General features: G+C 33.3%; 3 protein-coding genes and 1 long non-coding RNA gene across 6 annotated transcripts in view; all 4 read right to left on the bottom strand.

Moving 5' to 3' along the window:
- The window catches only part of LOC111700042 (uncharacterized), a 16,291-nt gene extending 3,889 nt beyond the window's left edge, over positions 1-12,402 (bottom strand). For all 3 annotated transcript variants that reach the window (XR_002764885.1, XR_002764886.1, XM_023470857.1), the window contains exons 1-8: positions 12,161-12,402; positions 6,784-6,834; positions 5,957-6,027; positions 5,748-5,868; positions 4,721-4,800; positions 1,682-1,901; positions 1,007-1,619; positions 650-711 (exon numbers count right to left, since the gene is read on the bottom strand). Coding sequence is in view for 1 of the 3 variants with exons in the window: in XM_023470857.1 (XP_023326625.1) it covers positions 650-711; positions 1,007-1,619; positions 1,682-1,901; positions 4,721-4,800; positions 5,748-5,868; positions 5,957-6,027; positions 6,784-6,834; positions 12,161-12,219 (1,277 nt within the window). In the remaining 2 variants the exon portion in view is untranslated. The remainder of the gene's footprint in view (positions 1-649; positions 712-1,006; positions 1,620-1,681; positions 1,902-4,720; positions 4,801-5,747; positions 5,869-5,956; positions 6,028-6,783; positions 6,835-12,160) is intronic.
- Positions 12,403-13,428: 1,026 nt separating this feature from the next.
- LOC111700056 (bromodomain-containing protein 3) lies at positions 13,429-16,587 on the bottom strand. Its single transcript, XM_023470874.1, has 5 exons — positions 16,500-16,587; positions 15,692-15,755; positions 14,860-15,277; positions 14,193-14,310; positions 13,429-13,506 (listed from the first exon to the last, which is right to left on the bottom strand). Exons 2-5 carry the CDS (start codon positions 15,723-15,725, stop codon positions 13,429-13,431), a joined length of 648 nt encoding a protein of 215 aa, XP_023326642.1. The 5' UTR covers positions 15,726-15,755; positions 16,500-16,587.
- Positions 16,588-18,920: 2,333 nt separating this feature from the next.
- On the bottom strand, positions 18,921-22,418 carry LOC111700076 (uncharacterized). The gene is made up of 5 exons (XR_002764913.1): positions 22,263-22,418; positions 21,903-22,199; positions 19,974-20,595; positions 19,811-19,875; positions 18,921-18,986 (listed from the first exon to the last, which is right to left on the bottom strand). It is a non-coding gene; the product is annotated as an uncharacterized LOC111700076 (long non-coding RNA).
- Positions 22,419-23,099: 681 nt separating this feature from the next.
- On the bottom strand, positions 23,100-25,957 carry LOC111700055 (uncharacterized). Its single transcript, XM_023470873.1, has 10 exons — positions 25,886-25,957; positions 25,708-25,829; positions 25,320-25,456; positions 25,111-25,264; positions 24,727-24,870; positions 24,514-24,572; positions 24,317-24,385; positions 24,194-24,254; positions 23,871-23,935; positions 23,100-23,281 (listed from the first exon to the last, which is right to left on the bottom strand). The coding sequence occupies exons 2-10, from the start codon at positions 25,734-25,736 to the stop codon at positions 23,100-23,102; spliced, it is 900 nt and encodes a 299-aa protein (XP_023326641.1). The 5' UTR covers positions 25,737-25,829; positions 25,886-25,957.
- Between the last annotated feature and the right edge of the window lie 412 nt (positions 25,958-26,369).

The raw sequence follows: 26,369 nt of genomic DNA, 5'->3' as shown, positions 1-26,369 counted from the left end.
AATTAGGCGTGCACCCAAAAAATTGGAAGATTTGAACCAAAAATGAAGGCAGGGCCCCCCCCCCCCTACATCAAATGTGCCAACTCCACCATCCCCTTTCGTCTTATCCTAGTTTATTATTTTTATTTTTCTGCAAACACATTTCCTAGCTTTAAATCATTATAGTTCCTACTGTTCTTAACTTTACAATAGTATGCATTACAGTTCCTGTTCCTAACTTTTTAATAGTAAAAGTTCCTTGTTCCTAGCTTGTGAATGTGAAGTGAATGACAACAAATATGTCTTGATCATTAAAAAATGAGAGCTTTCAAATCAAATTTCGACGAAATCTTTAAATAAATCTTGAAAAATAAAACAAAAATGCTTTTCAAAGGGAGTATTCAGCGAAAAGTTAATAAGGGGTACAGACAAAATCCGTTTCAAATTTGAATTTAGTTACTAATTTTACTTTTATTAACAGCCTCTGTTAGGAGCAAATGGTTTAAACTATCTTAGGCATTATGCAATTCAACCATTTTCTCATTATAGACGCTACAGATAACAGATAGAAGTAAAGGTAGTGATCAAATCCAAATTTGATTCGGATTTAGCCTAAAGCCCTTTTCATTTTCACAAACACTCCCATAAAGAAAAAATACACATTTTTTACCTTACTGTCAACGGAACAGGAGGTTCACTTTGTAGATGCTTTAGGTCCTCTAGTTTCAACTCCTAGGAACAATAATTCTCCATGGGTATACAAAAGATTTTCTAGAAAAAAGCCCCCCCCCCCCCCCACTCTTAGAATTGTTTTCCCTCCAGAGGTAATCAAAAATTAGTTCTTGAAAATTCTTAATTCTAATATTATTTTTTCCTGGACAGTTGGAGCAGGATTCCAAATGAAACCTTCTTATTGTTAAATAAAAGGAGTTATGTCTTAAGTAAATTCTGAATCGTTGTGGCTAACACTTCGGATCCGTCTTGACTTGATATCTTATCTTTCAGTAAACAAAACCGATATGCTAACCTGTGTCTGGTTGCCAGGAATGAGTGTCGGTTCCGGCTCGAATTCGTCAAAATCTAGATCCGACAGTTTTAATGTCTGCGCCAGAACGTCCATTTTAGGTCGGTTTTCATTAGAAAATCCGCCAGTTTGCAAACTATTCTCAGGTCTAGAGGAACCGGTAGAACCCATACCTAGACTGCTGATAGGTTTCACTATACTGTTGTGACTAGAGAGGGCTGAGGTTAATCCAAAGGACGAGGTTGGTATTCTAGAACTAGTGAAACTAGAAGATCCTTGTGACGGGGGTATACGGAGAGATCCCGATACCTCAGGGACTGCAAAGGATGGTTTAGGAGACTTGGACGGAACTCGAGATATCAGGGAGATAGGACGTGATTCAATGCCCTGTGAAGGTGAAAGGACGGATACGTCTAGATTAGGCGGAAAGCTTGAAGGAACGGATACGCGCCCCGTGTATTGTATTGTAGTAGGCGGTCTAGATATAGGAGCCGGGACCCTTCCAGCTAACACTCCGCCCTGTCCAATCATCGGCAAAGGTGGAGGATTTAACCGAGGCGGAAACCCAGCATGACTGACTGGAGCATTCGTCACGGATTTGACACCCAGGGTCGATCTATGAAAGAAAGTATTAATTAAATGATTTAAAAATCGAGTCTTAATTGTTTGGTTTTTTACCTTGAATAAGTGTTGTACGAAGAGGGAGAACTGACAAAATCTTCCAATTGATTAGATGGTCGACCCGGTCCAAGTCGAGGAATAACAGGACCCGGTAATCCCAACCCTCCAACCCTGCCAAGTGGGTTGTGTTGTCCCTCTATCCTTAAACCTTGGTTCAATCTAATGCCTGGCTCTAATCCATCCTTTGCTACTCCGGTTACACTATCTCCGCTAACTCCTAAAAAGGGACTGTAAGCATAATTGCTAGTGACTCCTATTCAAAGATGGCAATGCCCGAATTACAATGGTAATTTTTGAAACCATTATCTGATCAATAATATGGAAGATTGACGTTTTTCTAGGTTCAAAAGTGTTTAACTAAAAAGAAGAGAAACCACAGTTGAAAATAATCAGTTTTCAAAATTAAAAACATTGATAACTAATTCATACATAAGAAAACGCTATTAGGGGTACCGTTGTGAATCGGGCATTGTCATCTTTCTGGGTAAACTCTAAATTGTGTTCCAATTGCTGAAAAACCGAAGTGAACTCTATCGTGGTGTCAACTCAATGAGCCTTTTTGTATTTATTTAAATTATTTCTCATAAATCACGAATATTCGATATCCAAATATTAAGGAAAATGTGTATTTTCTGTGACTTCTGGAAAGTAAATAATATGATAATCTTATGAGGAAAAAAATGTAATAATGGAAATTCTTGAACGAGATGAAATAATCTTGATGTATTCTTTAACGAAGGCCGAGGAAAAAAATGTAATAATGGAAATTCTTAAACGAGATGAAATAATCTTGATGTATTCTTTAACGAAGGTCGCAGGCCTGAGTTAAAGAATGCATCAAGATTATTTCATCGAGTTTAAGAATTCCATTATTACATTTTTATCCTCATAAGATTATTATTATATCATATTTGTGAGGTTCCATGGGCACATACCCAAGAAATTATATTAAAAAATAATTCTTGTGAAATCCGACTGTTTCAAGTTGGAACAGTTCACATTATCAAAGGTTGCAAATAAGTTTTATGCTCTTGTTCTGACTATCACTGTTTTTTATTTTTCTAATGTTAAAATGTTAAAAAAAAAAACATTTTAAAAGTAAAAATTGGTGCTTAATTTAAAAGTAATGCATGTGTTGTGATTGTTTCCTTTGTTTAGTTTGTTTGTTACCCAATTTCTAATGATTTTGCTCGTTTTTTCAAGATGATACTACATTTAGATACAGCATGTTTAATGTAACCTGAGTTTTTTTAAATGGAGAAGGTTTGATACTACATTTAGATACAGCATGTTTAATGTGCCCTGAGTTTTTTTAGATGGAGAAGGTTTATTTAGTAGTGGATTGTCTAAATCTACTGAACAATAGCGTGTCTTCATTTATAGAAGAAATCATTTTCTGGTTATTTGATCCTAAATCTTCCAGAAAGAGGAGATAAAATCAGGTTATCTAGTAAGAATCAGTTCGACATTAACTGATGAAGATCTTTGTCTTTTATTCATGAAGCAAGATTTACTGGTTTGTTTTCATTGGTATGGAGTGCTAAGACTCCATTAAAAGTTGTGACACTAATATTTCAATGATAAGTTTTTATACTTTTTTTGGTTTTGATTGTGGTTTCATTTCATCATCTCGAACTATGTGAGATATGGTGACTTAGACTGAAAATCTCTGACCATACTATTACAAGTATGCAGAGATTTGCAAAATCTCACTAAACTTTGAAATTTGAAATGAAGATGAACTAAAGAAATTAACAAAGTAGGCAGTCGGGCAGTATGCTTTGAGACTCGGCAGTTTGATGAAAGTGTCTAATGTAAGGCTAAAAGCATCGTCCATATTTTTGGGAAAGGTCAGAAAATGTTAATTTCCACTCTTCTGACAGGACTAGGGTTGAGATTCAAATTGATATTTCTGAATAAAGGTAGATAAATACTTAAAAAAACAAAAAAAGGTAAGTGAGCATGAAAAGGTAAGTGAGCATGAAAAGGTAAGTGAGCATGTTTTACTAAAGTAAAAAAGGTAAGTTTGCATGTTTTGATATAAAAGAAGAAGGTAAATGAGCATGTTGTTTTAAAGTTAAAAAAGGTAAGTTAGCATGTTTTAATATAAAAGAAAAAGGTGAGTTTGCCCTGTGCATGTTGTCAGTACAAAATAATTAAGTTAATATCAATATTAATACTGAAAAGATCAATATAAGGAGCGTGTAAGAATGAATATTGTTCAACTAGTGTAAGAATTTCCATTCTTTAATGCTTGAAGCGTGTAAGAATATACATTCTTTTACGCTCTGGCCATGTAATAATTTCCATTTTTACACGGTCTGAGCGTTAAAGAATGAAAATTCTACACATACAGTGTAAGAATAATCATTCTTAAACGCTAGGAAGCGAACAATATTAAAATTGTTCCTCCTGAACCGTGTAATAATGGGAATTCTGACACGATAGGTTTACTACTATGGAACCGAACAGATATGATATAATAATAATTCTCAAATAAAATAAAAAACAACTTGGAAACAATGTTAACAATTACAAGAGTTTCTGTAAAGAAATAAGTCCGTCATTCTGACAAAAGCTCAAAGGGTATTGTTGTGAGTCCGATACGCCACTCTAAAAATTTGAAATTTATATCCCCCAAAGCTAAAATTTCGTTAATACATTCCCAACTGTTTAAATTTATTATAGATTACAATTTCAAAAAATGGATAGGGGAAGAACTTCCTTTAGGCGTTAGTCAAGGTAACTCTGTCAAACCTCATGCATCATTTTATTAAAATGGATAGGCGAATAAGTTCCTTTAGGTGTTAGTCAAGGTAACTCTGTCAAACCTCATGCATCATTTTATTAAAATGGATAGGCGAAGAACTTCCTTTAGGTGTTAGTCAAGGTAACTCTGTCAAACCTCATGCATCATTTTATTAAAAATGTTCAGGATTGTCCTTTAGATTTTCCCATCAACGGTTTAGGACTTAAACTCGCCGCATTAAAAAAATTATTCAGGTTTGCATTAGAAAATTTTCTGTGAATCCTTACCGACCATACTTCTAGGGAATGTAGGTTCCACAAATCCAAGCTCTTTCTGCAAATCAGTCATTCGGTCATCCTCCGTCTCTCTGAACAAATATATTTTTATCATTTATTAAGTCATTTTCCGTATCTCTGAACAAATACATTTTATCAGTCAAGCGATCATCCTCAATCTCTCTAAACAAATAAATTTCAGTCATTCGGTCAGTCTCCGTCTCTCTGAACATATACTACATTTCATCAGTCATGCGGTCAACAGCCGTATCTATGAACAAAAACCTGTTATCACCCATTTGGTCATCCTCTAATACATTTTAACAGTCATTCGGTCATTCTCTATCTCTCTGAACAAATACTACATTTTATCTGGCATGCGGTCATCCTCCATATCTCCGAACTAATACATTTTATCAGTCATTCGGTCATTCTCCGTCTCTCTGAACAAATACATCAGTCATGAGGTTCTCCTCCGTCTCTAAACAAATTACATTTTTTCAGTCATTCGATCATTCTACGTCTCTTTGAACAGATACATCAGTCATGCGTTGATCCTCCGTCTTTCTGAACAAATACTTTTATCCGTCATGCGATCATTCTCTGTCAATCTGAATAAAAACATTTTATCAGTCATGTGGTCATCCTCCTCTCTGAATAAATAAATATCTGTAATACGGTCATCCTCCCTCTCTCTGAATAAATAAATATCAGTCATACGGTCATCCTCCCTCTCTCTGAATAAATAAATATCAGTCATACGGTCATCCTCTGTCTCTCGAAGCAAATAAATATCAGGCATGCGGTCATCCTTCGTCTCTCTAGATGAACAACTCAAATCAATTAGTTTCTTCAAAACTCTCCCCCCTTCCTCTTTTTGAAAATCCTTTTTTCCTCAAAGGTTACTTGTTTTTAAATTTATTTTTTTGCTCGCCGCATGGGGGTGAACACGAATTCAATAAAATCATTCCTCCCGGGCCTCAGCCCCGGGGTGGAAGGTGTTATTCTTAGAATTGTTTACCCCTTTATAGCGAGCTACCTGGATGATTGTGTGAGGTTGAGAGAGCTTCTGGAGGTTATTGTTGAGGTTATGCTCGGAGATATAGAGGTCATGCATAAGTCGCTTGAAGACGTCTGGAGCATCGATATGGTGCTCATTCCTAAATTATATTCATAAGTATAATAGGGACATGCCAGATTAAAAACTGTACCCTTGAAACCTTTATAAATCTCTAAAAAGTTCTCTACCTGGGGATTTTTCTCCATTGTAGGATTCAGGAAGAGAAAAGCTTGGCGAGCTGTCCATACCGACCCCGCGACTATGATAAATAACAGTTATACAGGGGTGTATGTTTTTTTAAAACACGATGGGGGGGGGGTAATTTTGATTGCTTTGAAGGAAAAATGAAAGCTGAACATGAAAAGACAAGTTTTTTTATCCACCTTAAGATGAAAGTTATTCTTTCATGGGTTTTTATTTTCAAAAATAAAATTTTTGATGCTGTGGGGAACGAAAAAACAGTGGACACAAAAATAAGTTTAATCATTCTAATCTATACTTTTAAACCAAAAATTACCCCGAATTCCGCTAAATAACCACTTAAAATAATTTTTTGCACACCGCGCAAACATATCTAACATCTAGGGAAACAAATGATTTTTTTTTTTGGGGGGGGCCGGGGGGGAGGTGAAAGATTTGTAAAGAAAATACACCCTTGCGATTCAGGGTTGGCATAAAAAACCCAGGTCAAAAAAAAACACCCAATAAAACCCACCTGTCAGTGACCTTTAATGGGTTTTCTTGGTTTTTTTTATCGAATTTTTCTGATTTTTGTCTTTTCTTCCCTTTTACAATGATTAACTCTTCAAGAAATGAGGTCTACTATCAAGTGTATTGATTTTTAGGGAGTTTACACTCAGAAATAATCTTATTATTATGAATTAGTATGAATTTTAGAAGGATTTAAATAATTTCAACGGGAAAACCCAAAAAGTCCAAAAAAAAACAATAAAACCTAATAAACCCCAATAAAACCCCCTGAGATTTTTTCCAACCCTGCCTGGATTAGACTTACCTAGAGATGTAACCACTATCCGGACTAAGCTTAGCAGCCGGACTATTATTACTATGCAAATCGTAACATTAATGACATTTTTTCTAGCTTTATTACTTTACAAATTAATTAATTTAAAAATTTCAATTTTCAATTCACCCGTTTTAATAATCGAAAATCGGAATTTTTCCCTGCAGGATATGACCAAAACGGGATATTGAATAAGAAATAAATTAATCCATAGTCTCGCAAAAAAAAAGAGATAAATCCTTGATTCAGAGATTCCTTACACACAAGTTATGATTTCTAGTAAGGTGGATACTGGATAATAATGATCAACAATAATGATAAAAATGATAATAATAATAAGTTTCCTACACTAAATAAATGTAACGCAAGTAGTCAGAAAATACTCTAAGGAAAGGATGCTTCACCGAATGAACAATTGAACTAATGATTAATTGCGCAAGTTATTTTTTCGTAAAAACACTTAAAAATTAAAGGCGGTTATTTTTTTTAAATTTAATCAACCTATAGTTATCGATTATCTTTCGCCACATTTATATAAAGTTGATTTTTCATAATATGTTTTAATTGTTATGATCTGAGAGTTACTTATAAAAACATTTATTCATGTTTCGAGGATTTTTGGAAATGAAGACGACAGTTTCATATTTTCCAGGAATGTTCAAAAACAAGGTGTTAGCTAAATATCATTTTAAAAAACAAAATCAAAACTAGTATGAAATATCAAATATATACAAATGTGGCGAAAGATCGATGACTATAGGTTGTAATATCTGAATGATTTGTTTGATATTAATTTGATTTTTTTACGGTCTAAGTCGTATGTTCCAACTTCCTCAATTTGTATGGCCGCTACGCTCTTCGGTATTAGACGTCTTTAACAATTTTCTCCTTATAGACGCAACAGATAGAAGTAAGATTAGTAGTGATCAAAAGCGCTTTTTTATCGCATTAAGCCTAAACCCCCTTTCATTTTTCGCGAACACTCCCTTTAAGTCTAATGAAGACCTAATTTTCTACCTATGCATACAGACCAGGCGGGGAGTGCGCCCCTTTTCTGACAACAATTAACAATTTTCAAGTCGCCAATGCTTTATTGTGTTCCAATAAACAGATTTTCTGTTTATATCGTTGGATTTTCAAAAATCGTAAAAATCGAATTTTTTTCCAAGACAACATTTTCCAATTTTGACCATCCATCTTCCCAGGGGTTAAGTGAGTTGAAACAAAAAAGGGGGCCTTTTTGGTCCAGCCGTTTTGAGTCTTATTGGATACAAGCCTAAAATATATATCTAGAAGTAACCTTCCGAACTTTCCATACGATACCTGATGTTTTTTATCCACAAAGTTGACATGATCATATCCAAACTGCATTTGAACATTTGGTGACTGGTACTCAAGTTTTCCCGACTCCTTATATAAAACATGTAAATATACAATGGCAGTCCCTTTTATTAAATCAAGACACTTGAAAGTTACATTAAACAAAGTTTGCTAAAATTCTTATCTGCAATTGCCCAATAAGTTTTGGCTAATTTCTTTTCTTTTGAGAATTTCTAAAAAGTGTTCAATTGTCTTGAAAAATTGTTGTCCCTAAAATAAAAACCAGTGCCCTCACTAAGTTATAGTTAAAAGTTCATTAATTGTCGTCTAGCTAAAAAAGGGTTGGTTCTCTATAAAAGAGCCTTGTTTCAGATACAATGGAGGAAATAAAAAAAAAATCAACATTTTTAAAGATATTTCCCTCATTGTTATTTTAAATGGCACCGTTGTAAATCGAAAATGAAACTCTAAGATAAGTGGGGTCACTCTACAGTCCCTTTAAAACTGGTTTGCTTGCCTCACCTGATTCATCGGAATAATTTGAAGTCCAGGCTGGTCAACTTTACGTCCTTGGACCCCAGATTTTCCCAAGTTATGTCCACCTCGACCTCCCTGACCCCCTCGACCTCCCCGTCCTCCTCTTCCAGGCTGGAGTACAGGGAACCCAGGTTTATTGATTGAACCATCATGGACTCCGCCAACCTGTTGATCCAGTCCACCATGTCCACCAGGGGGCACAGCAGACATAATTCTATTTTCACCAGAACTACCGTCCCCAGAAGAAGAAGGAGATTTAATCAGAGGAACCTTAATGGTTTGAAATAAATATAGATACAATAATTATTTATATCACATCACTATTATTTTGGTTTGCAGTGCTTTGAAGTTTTTGGACAGAAATGTTCTCTTTAATGAGAACGGTCAAGCCTCGAGGTGAAAGTTTATGTCTAAAAACATTTTAACACGCCATGCCAAAATAATAGTATTATGGATAATTTTATGAAATGTTGTGTACAGTACGTCTTGACTCTTGAGGCAATGGTTATTTCTTTATGCAATATGCACAAAATAGGAATAAAAAAATATAATTTCAATTTTATTTTCATTTTAAAATATTTTTTGAGAAAATTCGGGACCCAATGAAACTTCTTAGCCCCGTATAACATACAGCTTAATTAATATCGTAGTATGATGAATGATGATTACTAGCACGTCTATAATAAAATTTACCAAGAAGTGACCATTAGTCAAGTACACAATAGTTTCATAAAAGACTAAATACTAAATAAAATGATTCACAAAACAGAATGAAAATTTAAAATATCCACCTTTTTTTCTGCAGATTGTGCCGGATAATTGTTGAGTACATGCTTCTGTTTTTCATGCATATCCCGTACATACCGACTAATTAATAAAATAAATTGTAATAATTATAGTAATAAAATAGAGTTGCATGAACCAAAACAGTACAATGATGCCAGTAAAGTTTTTACTTTGCCGGCCCGTCTAGTGTACTACAGTGCTTGGAATCCGTGAGTATGTATTTTCAACTTTTGTTCTTTCAAAATTAAATTGGAGTAAAATTTAATTTTTCAAGAGAAAACAAGAAACCGGCAGTAATATCAAATTAACATACATTCCAAGGATTGTATTAATGGAAATTTTTTTTTAAAAATGTGATGGTGAGGAAACCGGAAATTTCAGGTAATCAAGAAAATAAAAACGCTTAACCATTCTTCTTGAACAGTTACATATTTCAATCAGTTCAACTGACCTGATAAATGGTTGAGCACAGTATTTACAATGATGTTTTATGGGTTTTCTTTCAGAGAGTGGAGTCACAACTTCATCAGAACCTCCGGCTCCAGCTCCACCACCACCTCCAGCCCCTACAGCTGGTCGTCCAAACTTCTCCAGTCGGTCTCCTGCAGAACCAACACCCTCCTTTCTAAAAATTCGATTCATAAAAAAATTGAATTTTATATATTACAACCAATAATTTACCATTAAACTTAAAGGGACTGTCGTCACAATTTTAAGAGACCCTTCATTTAAAAAAGGGCTGAAAATGGACCATCAGGTTTCAAGACAAAACACCTTAAACATGTTCTTTGGATTATGTTAATATGCTAGAAAATGCCACCTAGGGAATTTTGAGCAAATTCATTTTTAAGAAATCTCAGAGATCAAGTGCATTTACAGGTCTAAATCAAAGACTTTTATCTGCTTCTTCAGTTTTTTTTTGCGATATTTTTTGAACTGTTAATGGTAGGGTCCCCAAATATTATATCTTTTCATTAACAGTCACAAGAAATATTGTAGCAAAATTGGGGAGATTTTTACAGATTTCACTTCAAAACTCTTTTACATCCTTTACATCCCACTGTTAGGGAATAATGGGTCGGAAATGTTAGTCAAAAGGTAAAAAAAAATACCACACAAAAACTTACCTCTCTAAGGGTATTCTTATCTGAGACTCTCCATCAGATTCCTCGGATTCAGACTCAGAACCAGATTCAGATTCACTGTAAGCTTCTAACCTCCCTTCACAGAATGAATATTAAAGGGACTGAAGGCATACTTTCCCTAGCTTTTCATTTTTATATTTTTTTTTTAAATGGGGTTTTAATCTGAACTCAGAAAAAAAACTATTCCAAAACATGAAATGTCTTAATATATATTTTATTATCTTTGTTGTTATCTTTAATTTTTTTGGCGTATCGGAATTTTTTTTCAATTCAGGTGGCTTAAGTTTGCATGACATAAAGCCTATTCAATATGTTTACTAAAAACCTCAAGTATGTGGTAAGCTGATTTCGAAAAAAAAGTCCAAAATTATCACCCTTAAAATTAATTCGTTGGAAAATAATTTCTAATTCTTCTATTTGCTGAACCTTCCAGTCGTTAGTCTACTAGTTCTCACAGTAAATTAAGATAGTAATAATTATAATAAAAGCTTACGTTTAACCGGCTTGACCCATGCAATGCGAGAGACTGGAATTTCAGATTCAAAATCAGTAAAATTCTTCAGCTTCTTTTCAGCTCCATGATGTTCCTTTGAACAAGGAGTCTCAAGTAAAATTGTGTATTTTATTTTAAAAATTTAGAGAGAAGCCCGAGGGGCAACAAGTTAAGTCATTAATTAGATGTTCGTAGAAGTATAATTTCAATATTTCAAAAATTTGAACGGCAACTAAATCAAATCAACAAAAAATATGAATAATTTTTTTTTAAATAAAAACGCCATAGTTTAAATAGAAAACTAATTAAATAATAAGGACTGTAGACGTAATTTTAGGTGATCCTCCATATCTACAGCGTCGTGTCAATTTGTATCAAAATAGAAAACCGAGTTGGAGAATCGGGAGTCTCGAGGAATATGTTGTCAGCTGCGTTATGTTCACAATGTACGCTAGCGTACCTGATAGATTATTAAAAACCATTTTATAGGTACATATACGAATTACTCTGCCGTGGATGATCAGACAAAGGTTTAAAGTGCACTGTTGTGAATCGAGCATGCCCATCGTTCAATGTAGGTTAATTTGAACTGACGCTTTTATATTTCAAACTCCATGTTTTCCTGTTCTGATCCACTATCACCATTCAAGGATCGTTTGAGGTTTGTGTAGAGCTGAGGTTTTCTCTTGACAGGCTTAATATCCACTACCTTCTCTACAGAAGTCATATCCTGAACACAAATAATAGTTTTCAGTCTGTTTATTACTAGCTCAAGCATGACTGGCGTTGCCCGTGGAATTAAAAAATTTAACTTTATAGAAAATTCAAATTTTGTTAGAAATTATTTGAATTTTGAAGAAAAAAAATAATTCGAATTTTGAAGAAAAAATGTCGATTTTTTAGCCTATATTACCCCCGGGGTACAAATGGGCTTCTTAAAAATTAAAGAAGGTTATTTTTTAAAAATCGGTTTAATTGAACAAAATTTGATTTGGGGGGGGGGGTCGAAATAATATTTTCAACCCGAAAACCTTTTCTCGAGAAAATGTAACACATTATCTGATTTTAAAATGTTTTGTTATGATGCCTAAAAGTATCTGATTCTCCCCGCCGCAAAGAAAACTCGTCCGTCATCGGAAAGAGCATATCCTCTGGAATCCGACCAGCCTCCTTTCCGCCGTTTCCGTTGGATTGATTGGAAGTAATCTTGTTTGTCTGAATATTTGTAGATTTGTTGACAGGTTTTTGTCTGGCGTACTGCGAGTTTTTGGCCTGATTACGTTGGGCCTGTTTGTGCACAGCCTAAACATATTGTAAACATACATTTCTAAGCCTAAATTATAAGACAATAATAATACTCAAGTGCAGTCATAGATATAAAACAGGAATTTGGTTTGGAAAACAAATATTTTTTTAAATGTATAAAATTGAAAAAAATATTTCAACTTCTGTTTTCTTTTCTTTATTACAAAGCATAATTTTACAAAGTTAAAATTCTGACTGGTGTGACATTAAAGGGAGTGTTCGCGAAAAATGAAAGGGGGTATAGGCTTAATGCGATAAAAAAGCGCTTTTGATCGCTACTAATCTTTCTTCTTTCGGTTGCGTCTATAAGGAGAAAAGTGTTAAAGACGTCTCATACCGAATAACATGGCGGCCATACAAATAGAGAAAATTGCAACATACGACTTAGACCGTAAAAAATGAAAAAAAATAATTCGAATTTTGAAGAAAAAATGTCGATTTTTTAGCCTATATTACCCCCGGGGGTACAAATGGGCTTCTAAAAAAATTTAAGCCAATTTTTATCCAGTCGTTTGGCCAGCTATAGCTAACTTATAAATATATATATATATGAGCGAAAAGATTTATTATATAGATTTTGAGAAAAGAAAATATATCATAGAAATAAAATCTCTATTATTTATCCACCAAAGCATTGGTTATCAATTAAGTTATTGTCCACTGCGTATAACAGCTGATATGAACAATTTCAATGCATAATACTTTTCCCCCTGGAGAATTGTGATTTACATATAACCCCGTAAATGTATCATACATTTGTTTAATGAAATTTGTTGAAAAATTATTTTAATTGAAATCATTTCGGCTAAACAAATACAAATGGGTTATTTAAATAATTTGTAGTTCAATATAAAGAATAAAGACAATACCTCTATTTTATTAAGATAAACTTTCTGAAGAGTTTTTCCCATAAAAACGATATCCTGGTCTGGTTTATTATACAGGAAACAGTTAAAGAAAACAAGGTCTATATCCTTCCGGCATTCATCAGCACACCAGTAGTACTAAACAAGTAATCATCAGTACACCAGTAGTAATAAACAAGTATCATTAGTACACCAATAGTAATAAACAAATAATATTCAGTACACCAGTACTAAACAAGTAATCATCAGCACACCAGTAGTACTAAACAAGTATCATTAGTACACCAATAGTACTAAACAAATAATATTTAGTACACCAGTAGTACTAAACAAGTAATCATCAGTACACCAGTAGTACTAAGCAAGTAATCATTAGTACACCAATAGTACTTAACAAGTAATCATTAGTACACCAGTAATAATAAACAAGTAATCATTAGTACACCAATAGTACTAAACAAGTAATCATTAGTACACCAGTAATACTAAACAAGTAATCATTAGTACACCAATAGTACTAAACAAATAATATTTAGTACACCAGTAGTACTAAAAAAGTAATCATCAGTACACCAGTAATGCTAAACACGTAATCATCAGTACACCAGTAGTGATAAAAAAGTAATCATAAATACACACGAAGTACTAAACAAGTAATCATTAGTACTCCAGTAGTACCAAAAAAGTAACCATCAGTACACCAGTAGTACTAAACACGTACTGATCAATAAACCTAGGTAGTACACCTAACGATTAATCATTAACAAAACTGCAATTGAACATTAGTATACATACATCAGTACAATACTTAAGACTTAGTGTACAAACAAGTTACATCGGTGCAATCCATAGAAGAAACAAGAAAACATCAGTTTAGACATTGCACTGATCAAGATATCAGTACAATTCCAAAACTAGTTTTATTAACAACATTAAAACAAAGACTACCTTATTCATTAGGCGCTTTTTAATAGTTCCGAAGTCCATTGGTTGTTTGATAATTGTATGGTAGTCTGGCAACTTCAGTTTTTCAGCATCAACAGGTTTCTTAAAGGGCCAGGCAAACCTAGGATTTAATATCAGTATACATACATAAGTAGTAATTGCTGTCTGTCTGTCCGATCATAACTTCGGAACCCCTTGGCCGACTCGTCTTAATTTTTTATTGGGGAACACGGTAGAACCACAGAAGTTTTTAGTTTGGTTAAAAATTCTTAGAGGAGTAAGTTGACTTTAATTAGGAAAGATTAGCTTTCAAGCGCAAAGAGCTTGTTTACCTCCTTTTTATGAATGGGGGGGGGGGATTTGTGAAGAAAGAAAAAAAAATATTTAAATACTAAACTAAAAGTTCATTCAGTGCTTTTTTATCCTATTTTCCATTTAGTCTACTGTTCTATAAATATTACAAGATATAGGTAGCAAACATAAATCCATGATTATTTTAGGGGGAAGAATACAATACCTTTATCATATGAGGATTATTTGTCAATAGTTTATTTTTCAGAATTACCCCAATACTCCCCCTAGAATATGGGGGAGGAGGAGGAAAGGATTTTTAAAAACATTTGTTACTCTGGAAAAGGTTCAGATAATTACAATGCAAAGCTTAGAATACCTGTGATTCCATAAAGGTCCCATAATATTCCGTTTAATGAAAAGAAGCTGATTCGTGTTTCTTCCAGGACGATCCGCTGGAGGGTAGGTTGGAGGGTAAACCTTACCCTTAACTGGTTTTATAGGTATTATTTGAATAGGAGGAGGAGGGGGTGGAGGGGTCCGTAGTTTTATCGGAGGCACTATGGGTTTCACAGGCACACTTGGAACTACCGAGAGTTCGGCTAAAGGCACTTTTGATTCTATCTCGTCTTTATTTTTGGATTCTGAATCTTCAGATTTATCTGGAGGGGATTTAAATGCTGGTATTTCTGACTCCATTGAAGTAGGATCTTTGTCTGTTGTCTCTCCGCTGAGAAATGCCTCAAAGGCGTTTAAAAAATCCGCCATCTCTGCTTCCGCCTTTAATCTGGTCAGACCTACTCATTCACCCAGGAATAATATTTTAAAGTAACTTGAAGCGTTATTTCAAGTGACCCTCCATGCAATGATGGCAATGTCTGATTTACAACGGTACCTATAAAAGCTGTCTCATCAAGAATGAATTTGACATCTATGTTTTTGTTTTACTGGTTATTTTGCATTACTTGCTTATATGAAGCAATGAGAAGTAATCAGAATTAAATACATTCAAAGTCCAAAAAACGGCATTTCCATATTTTGATTACTTAAAGGTTTCAAGAGGAGCATTGTAAATCAGGCATTGCCATCTCTTCATGAAGGATCACTTGAAATTACGCTTATAGTCCCTTAAATTTCATAGATTTTGAAACAGTAGATTAAAAGTTGAAAAGGCAGTCATTATATAACACATTGTTTGATTGATGGGTTGCCTAAACAATAATCTGAAAGAGTCCTTAGCAGCATTCTGCCCTCCAGACACCCTCACCCCTCATCCTGGAACAAATTCAAAATACAGGGGTTTATATTTTAAATGATTTAGTTTAGATGATTTTTGATGCTCGGGGGGGGGGGGGAATGATAAAATTGGACAATATCTGGCCCGTTTATTCACTCTTTTTTACTCTTTATATCCAAAAAATTCATTATTTGAAATAATTTTTCAAGAAAGGGTTGGTCACCGTGGTTTGAACATTTATGATTGATAGACACGCCAGCATCAAATAATTGTATACCAAGAAAAATGAAGGAAATATGATGTCTTTCTTTTACTCTCTAAAACTTAACAAATTTTACCTAACATCTAGAAAAACATCTAGAGGGGGGGGGTGATTTAATTAGAAAATGGATGGTCTGAGATTGGGAGGTGGATGTACCAATATGTGGTAAAGTTACATCGTCTATACGCGACATTTCCCCTACTGAACTTCTGACCTACTAACTTTCCGATCCACAGCAATATCGGACCTACGCCAACTGTTTAATTTTGTATTATTTGAGGGTTAGGTTAGGTTAAGACAATTTCTGGGCCGAGCACTGCGGCTAGGACAGGCTAGAGGGCCGAGCGCCGCGGCAAGGATAGGCCAGGGGGACGGACGATGCGGCCACACGTCCATATAGCAGCTGTAAAACCACGTGCTAGTAGGTAGGATGTGTAGTATAGCGGATTAGGCGTAGGTCAGAAGTGGAGCATAGCGGATTTGCGTAGGTCAAAAAATACACTACCACCAATGTACTTACCTGTTTTGAAGGGCGTCCAGTTAAAACTCCAACATTTTAATTGTATCAATCTATGCAAAATATTTAATCATCTATATCTTGTGGTTCTAGTTTAAATTGCTTGAACTGGGAACTGTTTGGGTCCGTCCTAGAGAAAGATTTTTAGAACCCTCTCCCTTCCCCCAGGCCCTCCCCCCACCCCTCCTATCAATTTTGTACATGACCACCTTTTCAACAATTTTTAATTAAAGTAGTATTTATTTAGGGTAAGGTTAGGTTAAGACATTTCCTGGGCCGAGCGCTGCGGCTAGGACAGGCTAGGGGGCCGAGCGCTGCGGCCACATGTTCAATTATATCCATGTCCTACATGTAAGATTAGTATACATTTAGGGTTAGGTCATATTAAGACACTTTCTGGGCCGATCGCTGCGGCTAGTACAGGCTAGGGGGCCGGGCGCTGCGGCCACATGACCAATCATATCCATGTCTTACATTTAAGATCCATGTACAAAATTGATAGAAGGGGGNTGTATGACGATATATAACTTTACCATTGTTTTTTCTTTACAATCCAAGTCTAAATGTAGTTGTATTCAGGCGCGGATCCAGGGGGGGTCTTGAAAAAAGGGGGTCGTTTTAAAAAATCGTCGTTTCGTTGATGATCGTTATAACGACGACCCTTCGTGACAACGATCATTAACGACAAACCTTCCCTAACGATCGTTAACGACGACCCTTCGTTAACGATCGTTAGTACAAATAGAGGAAACCGACCTAAAAAGGCATCTGTACTTATCATTGAGAAGTTTTAAAGAAAATATCAAGAAGTTTTAGCTTTCTAACAACTGTATACTTCGACATGGAAGATGATCATTTTTCACAAAAACGCTCGTTTTTATAAAGTTCTTCGTTTCGTTAACGATCGTTAACGACGATCCTTCTTTTTTAAAAAACAATTGTATATAAAACGGTAATAAATCGTTTTTATAAACCAATCGTTTTCTAAAACGACCGTTATTCTTTTTCAAAAAGTTCAAAGCGAGTGGGTTGTTTTTAAAAACGAATCGTTTTTTCCGAAAACGAAATGATCGTTAAAACAATAACAATATTGTTTAACGATCGTTAAACGATTAAAATCCCTAGCTTTATGCACATATTTCTATATACGCATAAAGCCCTATATAACCTGCAAACCAAGCCAATTTTTGCTTTTGTATTTATTTTTCTTGGATGTATCAGATTTTTGTACAATTTGATAAATCCGAAAACCCTAATATTTGAGTAGTGCCAGATTAATTTTTCAGGAACTTTTTATGTTTTTAGACTTTTAAAGGTATTACGGCAATATAAGAAGGTTCCAACATTTTATAACTTTATTCTCTGGAAGTTTACCAGACATGCAAATTTGTTACCCTCGAAGAAAATATAAGGCAAAAATGATAGATTTTGGGTTTTTAAAAAGATCGTTTTTAGTTCGTTTTTGCCTTATGTTTTCACCTAGGATAACAAATTTGCATGTTTGATAATAGTAAACTTCTTCAGAAGACAATTTCAAATCGTTGAACCCGTAAATCTTTAAAAGTCCAAAAGTATTAAAAGTTTTTTTTAAAAAACGAATCTAGCAATTGCCCATCGCTATATTTCAACCTAAAGGAATAACCACAAAGAATAGAAGTTAAGAACAGTTTTGGCTAGAGATTTAGTTAAATATGATCTCATTAGACTTTGAGTAAAGTAATCGTTAGAGTATTAGCATCTAGATTTGTTACATATATATATATATATATACATTTATATATGACATATATAATATATTCACAATCATTAAAATAAATCCAGTTTTTTACAGAATAAATGTAATTAGAATTAAAAAATTTGAGTTTGTGACAGAAACTAAATTCTTTTGGGTTGTTTGTTGGCTTTTATCCAAGAAAGGTCCAAACGTCTGAACCAATTGGTTTGCAATAGCTTCAAGTTTGACAACATCATATTTTTGTATACATGTAATAAATATACCGTATAGTAGCAATATATTAGTAACCTGTTGTCTACTGCAGTTATCCTAATCCATCAGTCTTTAAACTACCTGCATTATTAGACTAAATATAGGACAGTTGTATTTTAGACTCTGAATACGAATGGTTTAGTTAATCATTTATCTGAAGAGAAATAGATTCAGAGAGCTTTAAGTGTGAGTTATAAAATACTTAGAGACACTTTTAGAGATTGGGCATTGTTACATACACAGAATGGTTGACAAAGACCAGTTAAGTACATTTAGATTTAACGAGTGTAGTGTTAAAAAATACATTATAAGAAGTTTATTTGTTTTTAATAAATTAAAAAGACTTTCAATTTTTAATACATTGATTTACATGTTGAATATTGAATACTAAAGGTTGGTAAACAATTGTTAATCCTAGTATCCAATAGAAGCAACAGAATAGAACAAATATTGTAGGTTTTATATACATCGTCAAATATCTAGCCACCAGGATTTTCTGGTTCCTACATAGATAAATATATATACACTGATAAAGGATCGATTGATATCAATTATAGGTATGTTGCACAAAAATTAAAGAAGTAATATAGTTTGAAATTGGAGAAATTGAAATTGAGTTTGCGAAGTTGAATTTTTCAATGTTATGGAATTTCACGGGTCTGAAAAAAGTGCATTTCTTCTAAAACTTTCAGACAAATGCGCAGCTTTATTCTTGATAAACGGCAATAAAGACCCCATAGTTTACAATGTGTAGGACCGAAGTTTCCTTCCTTCTGATTACCACAAAAGAAAGGGCCACAAAAACGTTATGCCTGGTCTTTCAATGGAGTTTGGGCGCAAAGGAACTGAGTTTTTGCCACAAACTCTGATTTTCTTATCCCAATATCTGTGCAACCCAATGTCGTTATAGACCTTAGACATTTCAAACTATGAATTCAGTTAGATCAAATAATCAAAATTTGAAATCTCAAAAAATTACATCATCAGGTTGCAAAGATATAGGGATCAGAAAATTAGAGTTTGTGGCAATGACTCAATTCTTTTCACCATGCAAGAAAGCCCACTTTAAGTCAATTATAAAAATAAATATATTATTTAATATATATAAAGTTCTTAATAATTTTTGTTTTCTTCTAAAACCCTATTTTAATCTGTTGAAATAATATGTAAATACAATGATACAAAAGATTTGGGTCTTATTTTTACAACATAAATTCGGGTTCCTAATCCTAATTCAGACCGAATGAAAAAAAAAGATAATTAGTTCCTCTTCTTTTTTTTTCAAATTTTTTTTTCATGTCAAAATAGGAATAAAGGAAATGTTCACCCTGTATCAATTATATCCTTCCTGTTACTTCTCAGAGTCAGCTCTGGTTGTATTGCGACCAAATTCTAGATATTAGATAAAAATGGAAAAATTATGATTTATTTCATTTTATTTTTTCACAAAAATGATCAAAAGAAAATTTTAAATCTAGTAATAAAAAAACCTTTCTAAGGGAGTTAGAATATGTCTGAATCAAAACTTCCAAGAAAGTTACAAGAACACTAAACAGCATCCAAATATCAATCATCTTCATATATCCTGTCTTTGATCCAATATACCTTATTATACAAAATTATTATTTTTTAAATTGTAAAAAAAACTTTTAATGCTTGGACTTTGAATCCCAATGCAATAGAATGGCATTGACCATTAGTGCAAGGGGTATACATCTTTAAGAATTAACCCATTTTCTTATAGCTCGCGGGGGAAGGGTAAAATTGGATTTAATTTGCGTGCTTCTTAAATACTTAAGCTCTGTACAAAAATTTTCTAATGTTAAAAGAATATGTAATATATTTAGGGAGAAAGGACAGGGAAAGAAATTAATTGTTTAAAGAAAATATGTACTCTTCTATCAACAATAAATATTTATCCCTATAAAATTATATATATGTACATACATGTTTGTCAAGACAAGGAGCACAGTCAGATTTACAGTAATGGAGACATCAAAATGTTCGTCACTGTAGAAGTTGGTAAGGTGGGCTATGAAGTTCATGATAAGAGTTGGCAGACATGAGATCACAAAGAATGAGATTAGTTGTCTACCCAGCTTTATCTCTATTCTAAACAGATAATAGTGCATTTCTGGGTTCTCGAACTGATTTTCTTAATATGAGTTAGCTCGTTCAACTACCTCCCGTTTATTCAATTTATTATCTGTAGTTCTGCAGTGTAGTTGTTTACACTCAAGGGCATAGGATAGATGATTCAGGACATGTCCTATAGATGATAACTACACTGCAGAATCGTTGGTATGGTAGTTCAGTCACCTAGTTCAAATACATTAAATTCGGTCCCTAGTAATTATTGAAACTTGTGTAACACCCATTAAAAAAATACTGCAATGCCTTTTATTTGACCGAAAGCTGGGAACTCTTGAATTGTGGATATCAAGATTCAAGATCAATGCTCAATCTCGATCTTTTGTTAATCTGCGGATTAATTCAATCTTTATTCGATATCCTGAATGGGTCATTGTATCCTGAATGGATCATTGTATCCTGAATGGATCATTGTATCCTGAATGGATAACTGAAATGAAAAGATTAAGTATTGATCTGAAATTAAAGGTGTGCCCACTGTGGATATCTGGATCTAGTGGATTATGATTATCCAACACATGACACACTGGTTGGGGGACAGGGTTGTCCTTGTAACTTAAAGGGACTGGAAAATGAAAGGGGGTATAGGTTGAAACCTAAGCATTTTAAAAGTTTATCGAGACCCATAGAAGGTCTATCTGATGTTCCTGTATCGAGAAAATGATAAAAAACTGTTTCAAAGAAACTGAGATTTTGCAACGAGCTAAACTTATACTTTTTGGACTAACAGAATTCATAATTTGAAATATCAAAGATCCACGACATCGGGTTGCACATATAAGGGGATTATAATTTTGGAGTTTGTGTCAAAAACTCATTTCTTTTTTACAACAATTTATTTATATTAATATCACGTGACAATGCTACTGCACTGCAATTGGTGGGAGTTCTGGTCACGTAATACAGACGTATCTTTTATACTATAAATTATATCTATTAAAAATGAAAAATTATTAAATTCAAGTAATAATAGAAGCAAACCTAAGTTTTTTAGGCTCCTCCGGAATATCGTCGTTTTCAGATCAGTTGTGCATTTGCTGAATAAGATTTGTTAAAACCTACGATTTTTATACAAAATTTTATATAAATATAAATTTTCCTATAAATTTGACACAGTTTTATATAAATTTCTCTAGACAGGAACATCAGATAAAACTCATATGGGTTTCGATCAAATCCTAAAATGCTTAGATTTCAGCCTATACCCCCTTTACAGTCCCTTTAATAAAATTGATCATAAAAAGTGAAAAAGTAATCGTTAAACTAACCGTATCCCCTCTCTTCCTAAGAACTGAAACCTACACATGGTTATAGACTCAACTAGATAATCTGCAATACTATCAGATCCATGGTATCCCACTCTCCCTGGTTCCAGCTCAACCAACTTCTTCTGTTTATCTGTGAGTAGAAGATCAATGGTGCAATACTGTTCATCGAATGGGAACCAGCGTAGATTAAATTCACATGCAAGCTTTGAACTAAAGGTTGTATTTTTCCTTACTAGGACTTCTTTTCCAGTATAAATGAAGTAATTTTGAAAGTGTTCAATGCCTGACGGGATAAACCTGCACAAATTAAAACTTTTTGATAATTTTCATCTTTTTTTTAATATATTGTAAATGTCTTACCTTGTTATATTTTTAGGAATAATTAGAATAGATTCCTCGTAGACAATTGAATTTTCTATTTTGTTCTGAACAATTACAACTGGTTGCCAAATATCATCCTGTTCACTATTAGTGAGACTGTTCATACCAATGTTTTCTTTCAAGTTTTGGAAATTTAATCTTAATCGATCACATTTGTAACACAGATAGTGAAGTGATTATGATCTAGCTTTGCTGAGTCCTGAGGCCAAATTTAAAGAATTTGAGCCGCGGCTTAAATCTAAGTCGTGGCTTAAATATGGTTGGTTCCATTTAAGATTGTATTTAATGTTTCAAGATTTACACCGGCGTTTAATTGAAACCGGTTTTTAGCGGATTTAAGACGCGGCTCAAATTCATTAAATTCGGACACTGATTATGTTGGTTTTCTTAGTTTCAAACAATTAAAAACCCACAAATTTAAAACTTTTTCAATAAAAGCGACTAAAACGTAATTTCAGTGACCCTCCATGAAAAGATTTCATCATTCCAATGCCCGATTTACAACGATAACCTTAAAAGCTTTATAAAAAATGTACAAGATATTGTCGTTTTTCTAGGATTAAATGTGTTAATTCTGATTACTCTTATACAATTTTCTGCAGTAGAGATGCTCAGGTCCCAATGGAAAATCATTAGTCTTCCAAATTAAATCTAAACCTTGATATCTAATTCATGCTTTATCAAACAAAGCTTTTTAGGGTACCGTTGTGAATCATGCATTGAAATTGTTGCATGGAGGGTCACTTGAATTTTTCGGTTACAGTCCCTTTAAAAAATGTATAATGTCCGTTAAGGGGGGTGGGGGGGGAATTTTTGTTATTTAATGTGACTCTTCCTTGGATCCAACCATTCTAATGACATCTCATATTTAGCTTTGAAGTTATTTCCAGAATCATCAATCTCATACAATCGCTCTATTGCAAAAGATAGCAGCACTTTGGCTCTCAAGCTTGGATCATCTGGACTTGGGACAATTCCTTTCTGATATTGTCCTTCTCCTGGGTTAAATGAGTTGTTAAATTAGCTTTAAAGTAGACAAAATATGTAGTTTTTTAGCAATATCTTAATTAATTGTTTCCAATAAACGTTATTATAGCTTAATCAATTGGGCTCAAATTTGTTATGGGGCCTGCAATGGCCAGGTTAATGCTTAGGATCCATCTAGTTTTAATCAGGATCTATCCTATAATAAAATTTATTCTGATCTAGATCCAGGTAATAAATATTTCTTTAAGTTTTCCTTGCATTTTTTTTACCAAAAACAAGTTTTTAACTTTTAATTGTCTTTTTTATTTTAAACTTTAATTACATTCAATGCTAAGGAAAGTTTGAATAGTCGATTTATTAGCTGACTCTTAAAATGTGTGAGTATTGAGAGCCACATTTTTTTTCTTGATGCTTAGGTTGATACTTCGTTATTTATATCTGAATTCATAAATCAACATATTTTTGCAGATCTATGAATTCAGAAATCCAGAAAGCTAAAATTTTCCTAAGCACTGCTCTTTTAGGATGTGTTATAAGCACAAAGAATTTTAAAATCTTAAAAAGTAAACAATGAGAAGTTTTGATATATAAAATATTTACCCCAAATAATAGTTTTACATCCTTGTTCATCACTTTCATCTTGGCAGTCAGATTTACCATTGCACCTATGGAAATTTTTAATTCTATTTTATTTAAAGGAATTTTAAGCGTCATTAAAAGTGACCCTCTATGCAAACATGGCATTGCCTGATTTACAACGGTACCCTTCAAAGCTTTGTCGTATGAACTTTGACTAAGTTGTTTATAATTTTGAAAAAGATTATTTTAAATTGTGGGTTCTCTACAAAAGTGAGTTGCGCCTTTCTGCTGCGGAAAATATAGAAAAACTATCAGAATTAAATACTTTTAAACCTTGGTTTAACCTTAATTCCATAGAAATACATTGTCCACTGTAACAGTTAAATTGTGTATTCATACATGACACTGAAAAAGTTTTAATGAAGTAAATAAAATATTACTAATTGCCAAATGAAAGAATTGAATACCTAGGCTCAGGGAAATATTATTATTGTTGCATTTTTCAATATCATTCTCTATCGACCATATATTAGTGCCTAAAAACGGAATTTGTACCAATGCCAAAACAAATTTTAGCTTCTATTTTTAATTTTAGGAATTTATTGAATTTTTTAAAAATTTGTTTGAACATTATGAACAAGTTCAGGATGAAGGTTTTCTTTACCTAATGGTAACTCATCATACTCCCCTTTCATCCTGGCCAGTGTAGATTTTCCTAGAACTCTACGTCAAGTTGTTAACAAAAATTTTAGAACTGAAGCTAAAATATTAAAAACGGTAATTGTCTTTTCTTTTATTTTAACATACCAGTTTTTTAGACAATCCTATCATATGCATTTTAAGGTATTAGTGTCAAAAATGAGGCTGAATTCTTTACCTGATAACCCATTCTTTTGTTGACATTTCATAATAAATATCGGTTGGTGGTCCTGGTCCCATTGACTTTCGGAAAATCAGACCAGATCGCTTCGTAAAAAGTGGCAAGAAATTGGTGGTTATGCCCGAATTTGAACAAAGACCTCTAAAAATGTATATTATGAAGGCTTCTTAGCGTTAGCCATAACTACACTTTTCATGATATTGTCATCATATTGTCATAAAATTGTCATAATATTGTCATAATATTGTCATAATATTGTCATAATATTGTCATAATATTGTCATAATATTGTCATAATATTGTCATAATATTGTCATAGTATTGCCATAATATTGTCATAATATTGTCATAATTGTATTTTTAAGATTGGTCCTTGCATACCTTAATATTAGTGTAGGAAACTCCTCATTTTGACAAATAGTCCCATATTCCTCTAAATTACATTCCCTGTCAAAAACAGCAAATTCTTCTATGGTTGTTTGATATTCTGCAGTAACACAGTTCTGTCTTCTTAATCCGTTTGGTTCAGGGTCACCTTTAAACAAGGCATTTAATCTTCATATTTGATAATGTAATTTTTTTTTACTTACTTTGTCCCCATTCTGGGGAAGAGCTCCATTTCAGAGACAATGGATTAGAGCTGTTGTATATATTCACAAAACTTCCTTCATTTTCTTCATCAGAGTATGGAATCCAAAACTTTGAGAGGCCGGTGTAATCTTTATACCTTTAGATCGTGTATTATTAGCAGTAGTGTTCTTAAGAAATTTAATCTTTGCCACAAATTATTATGTTTCAGTCTTTTCATATCTTTGCAATCTATGTCGTAAACCTTAGATATTTCGAGCTATAAATTCTGTTAGATCAAATAAGTTTGAAATATAAAAGGTTTACACAATCGGGTTGCAAAATATAAGGATTAAAAAATTTGAGTATGAGGCAAAGATTTAATTCCTTTATCAAAAATTGGTTTCTGACCTTTTTGATTTTCTCTGAAAATTCATCATATTTTCAAAATCAATAAGTTGCCCATTGCCTAGAGCTTTGCAAAGCAATTTCCCCTCATCAAACCTCCGCAGAACATTCACAAACAATATGGGCTGAAAATAAAGATTTAAATATAAAACTCATATTTTAATAATTCAAAATAGATTACCTTTTTAAAGTAGCAAATTTCTTCAAAATTTGTTTCTAGCCAAATGGTGTCATTTGCATTATTTTCTATATTCCAACTTTAAATCAAAAGAAAGAATTATAGTTGCTTAAAATGACTGTAAGCGTAATTCCAAGTTTCCCTCCATGTAAAGATGGTAATGTTTAATTAACAATTGTACCCTTGAAATCTTCATCTGATTAACAATATGGAAGATGGTCGTTGTCATAAACAGACATTGATAGTTAATTAATATTTTTTCAGATAAAGCTTTTAAGGGTACCGTTGTGAATCAGGCATTACTATCGTTGCATAGAGGGTACCGTTGAAATTATAAAACTTAAAGCCCCTTTAAAAAAGGCTTTGTTTTCGGATCCTTCCAACATTTTTTATTAAGTACCAACCTGGGAATAATATTAGTTTTTATTGATTAAATATTTTTTTAAATAAATTAAAATTTTTTGGACATTTGAATTATCTTCAAAAA

The sequence above is a fragment of the Eurytemora carolleeae genome, unplaced genomic scaffold (genome assembly GCF_000591075.1).
Source record: "Eurytemora carolleeae unplaced genomic scaffold, Eaff_2.0 scaffold92, whole genome shotgun sequence".
NCBI classification, from domain to species: Eukaryota; Metazoa; Arthropoda; class Copepoda; order Calanoida; family Temoridae; genus Eurytemora; species Eurytemora carolleeae.
The sequence above is the reverse complement of the archived record's forward strand: the minus strand, read 5'-3'. Positions and strand labels throughout refer to the sequence as shown.

Bases quoted from the DNA above. Each gene is read 5' to 3' on its own strand.
- LOC111700056 (XM_023470874.1), bottom strand. From the start codon at position 15,725: ATGCTGCTAAGGACTCTTTCAGATTATTGTTTAG. The intron at 15,278-15,691 runs GCAACCCATCAA...GTGAATGAGTAG, and splicing joins TCTTTCAGATTATTGTTTAG to GTCTGACCAGATTAAAGGCG. The intron at 14,311-14,859 runs GTATTCTAAGCT...ATTAAATCCTAG, and splicing joins GGACCTTTATGGAATCACAG to GTTTGCCTGGCCCTTTAAGA.
- LOC111700055 (XM_023470873.1), bottom strand. From the start codon at position 25,736: ATGATGAATTTTCAGAGAAAATCAAAAAG. The intron at 25,265-25,319 runs GTAAGTAAAAAA...CCTTGTTTAAAG, and splicing joins TTCCCCAGAATGGGGACAAA to GTGACCCTGAACCAAACGGA. The intron at 24,386-24,513 runs GTAAAGAAAACC...TTCCGTTTTTAG, and splicing joins GTATGATGAGTTACCATTAG to GCACTAATATATGGTCGATA.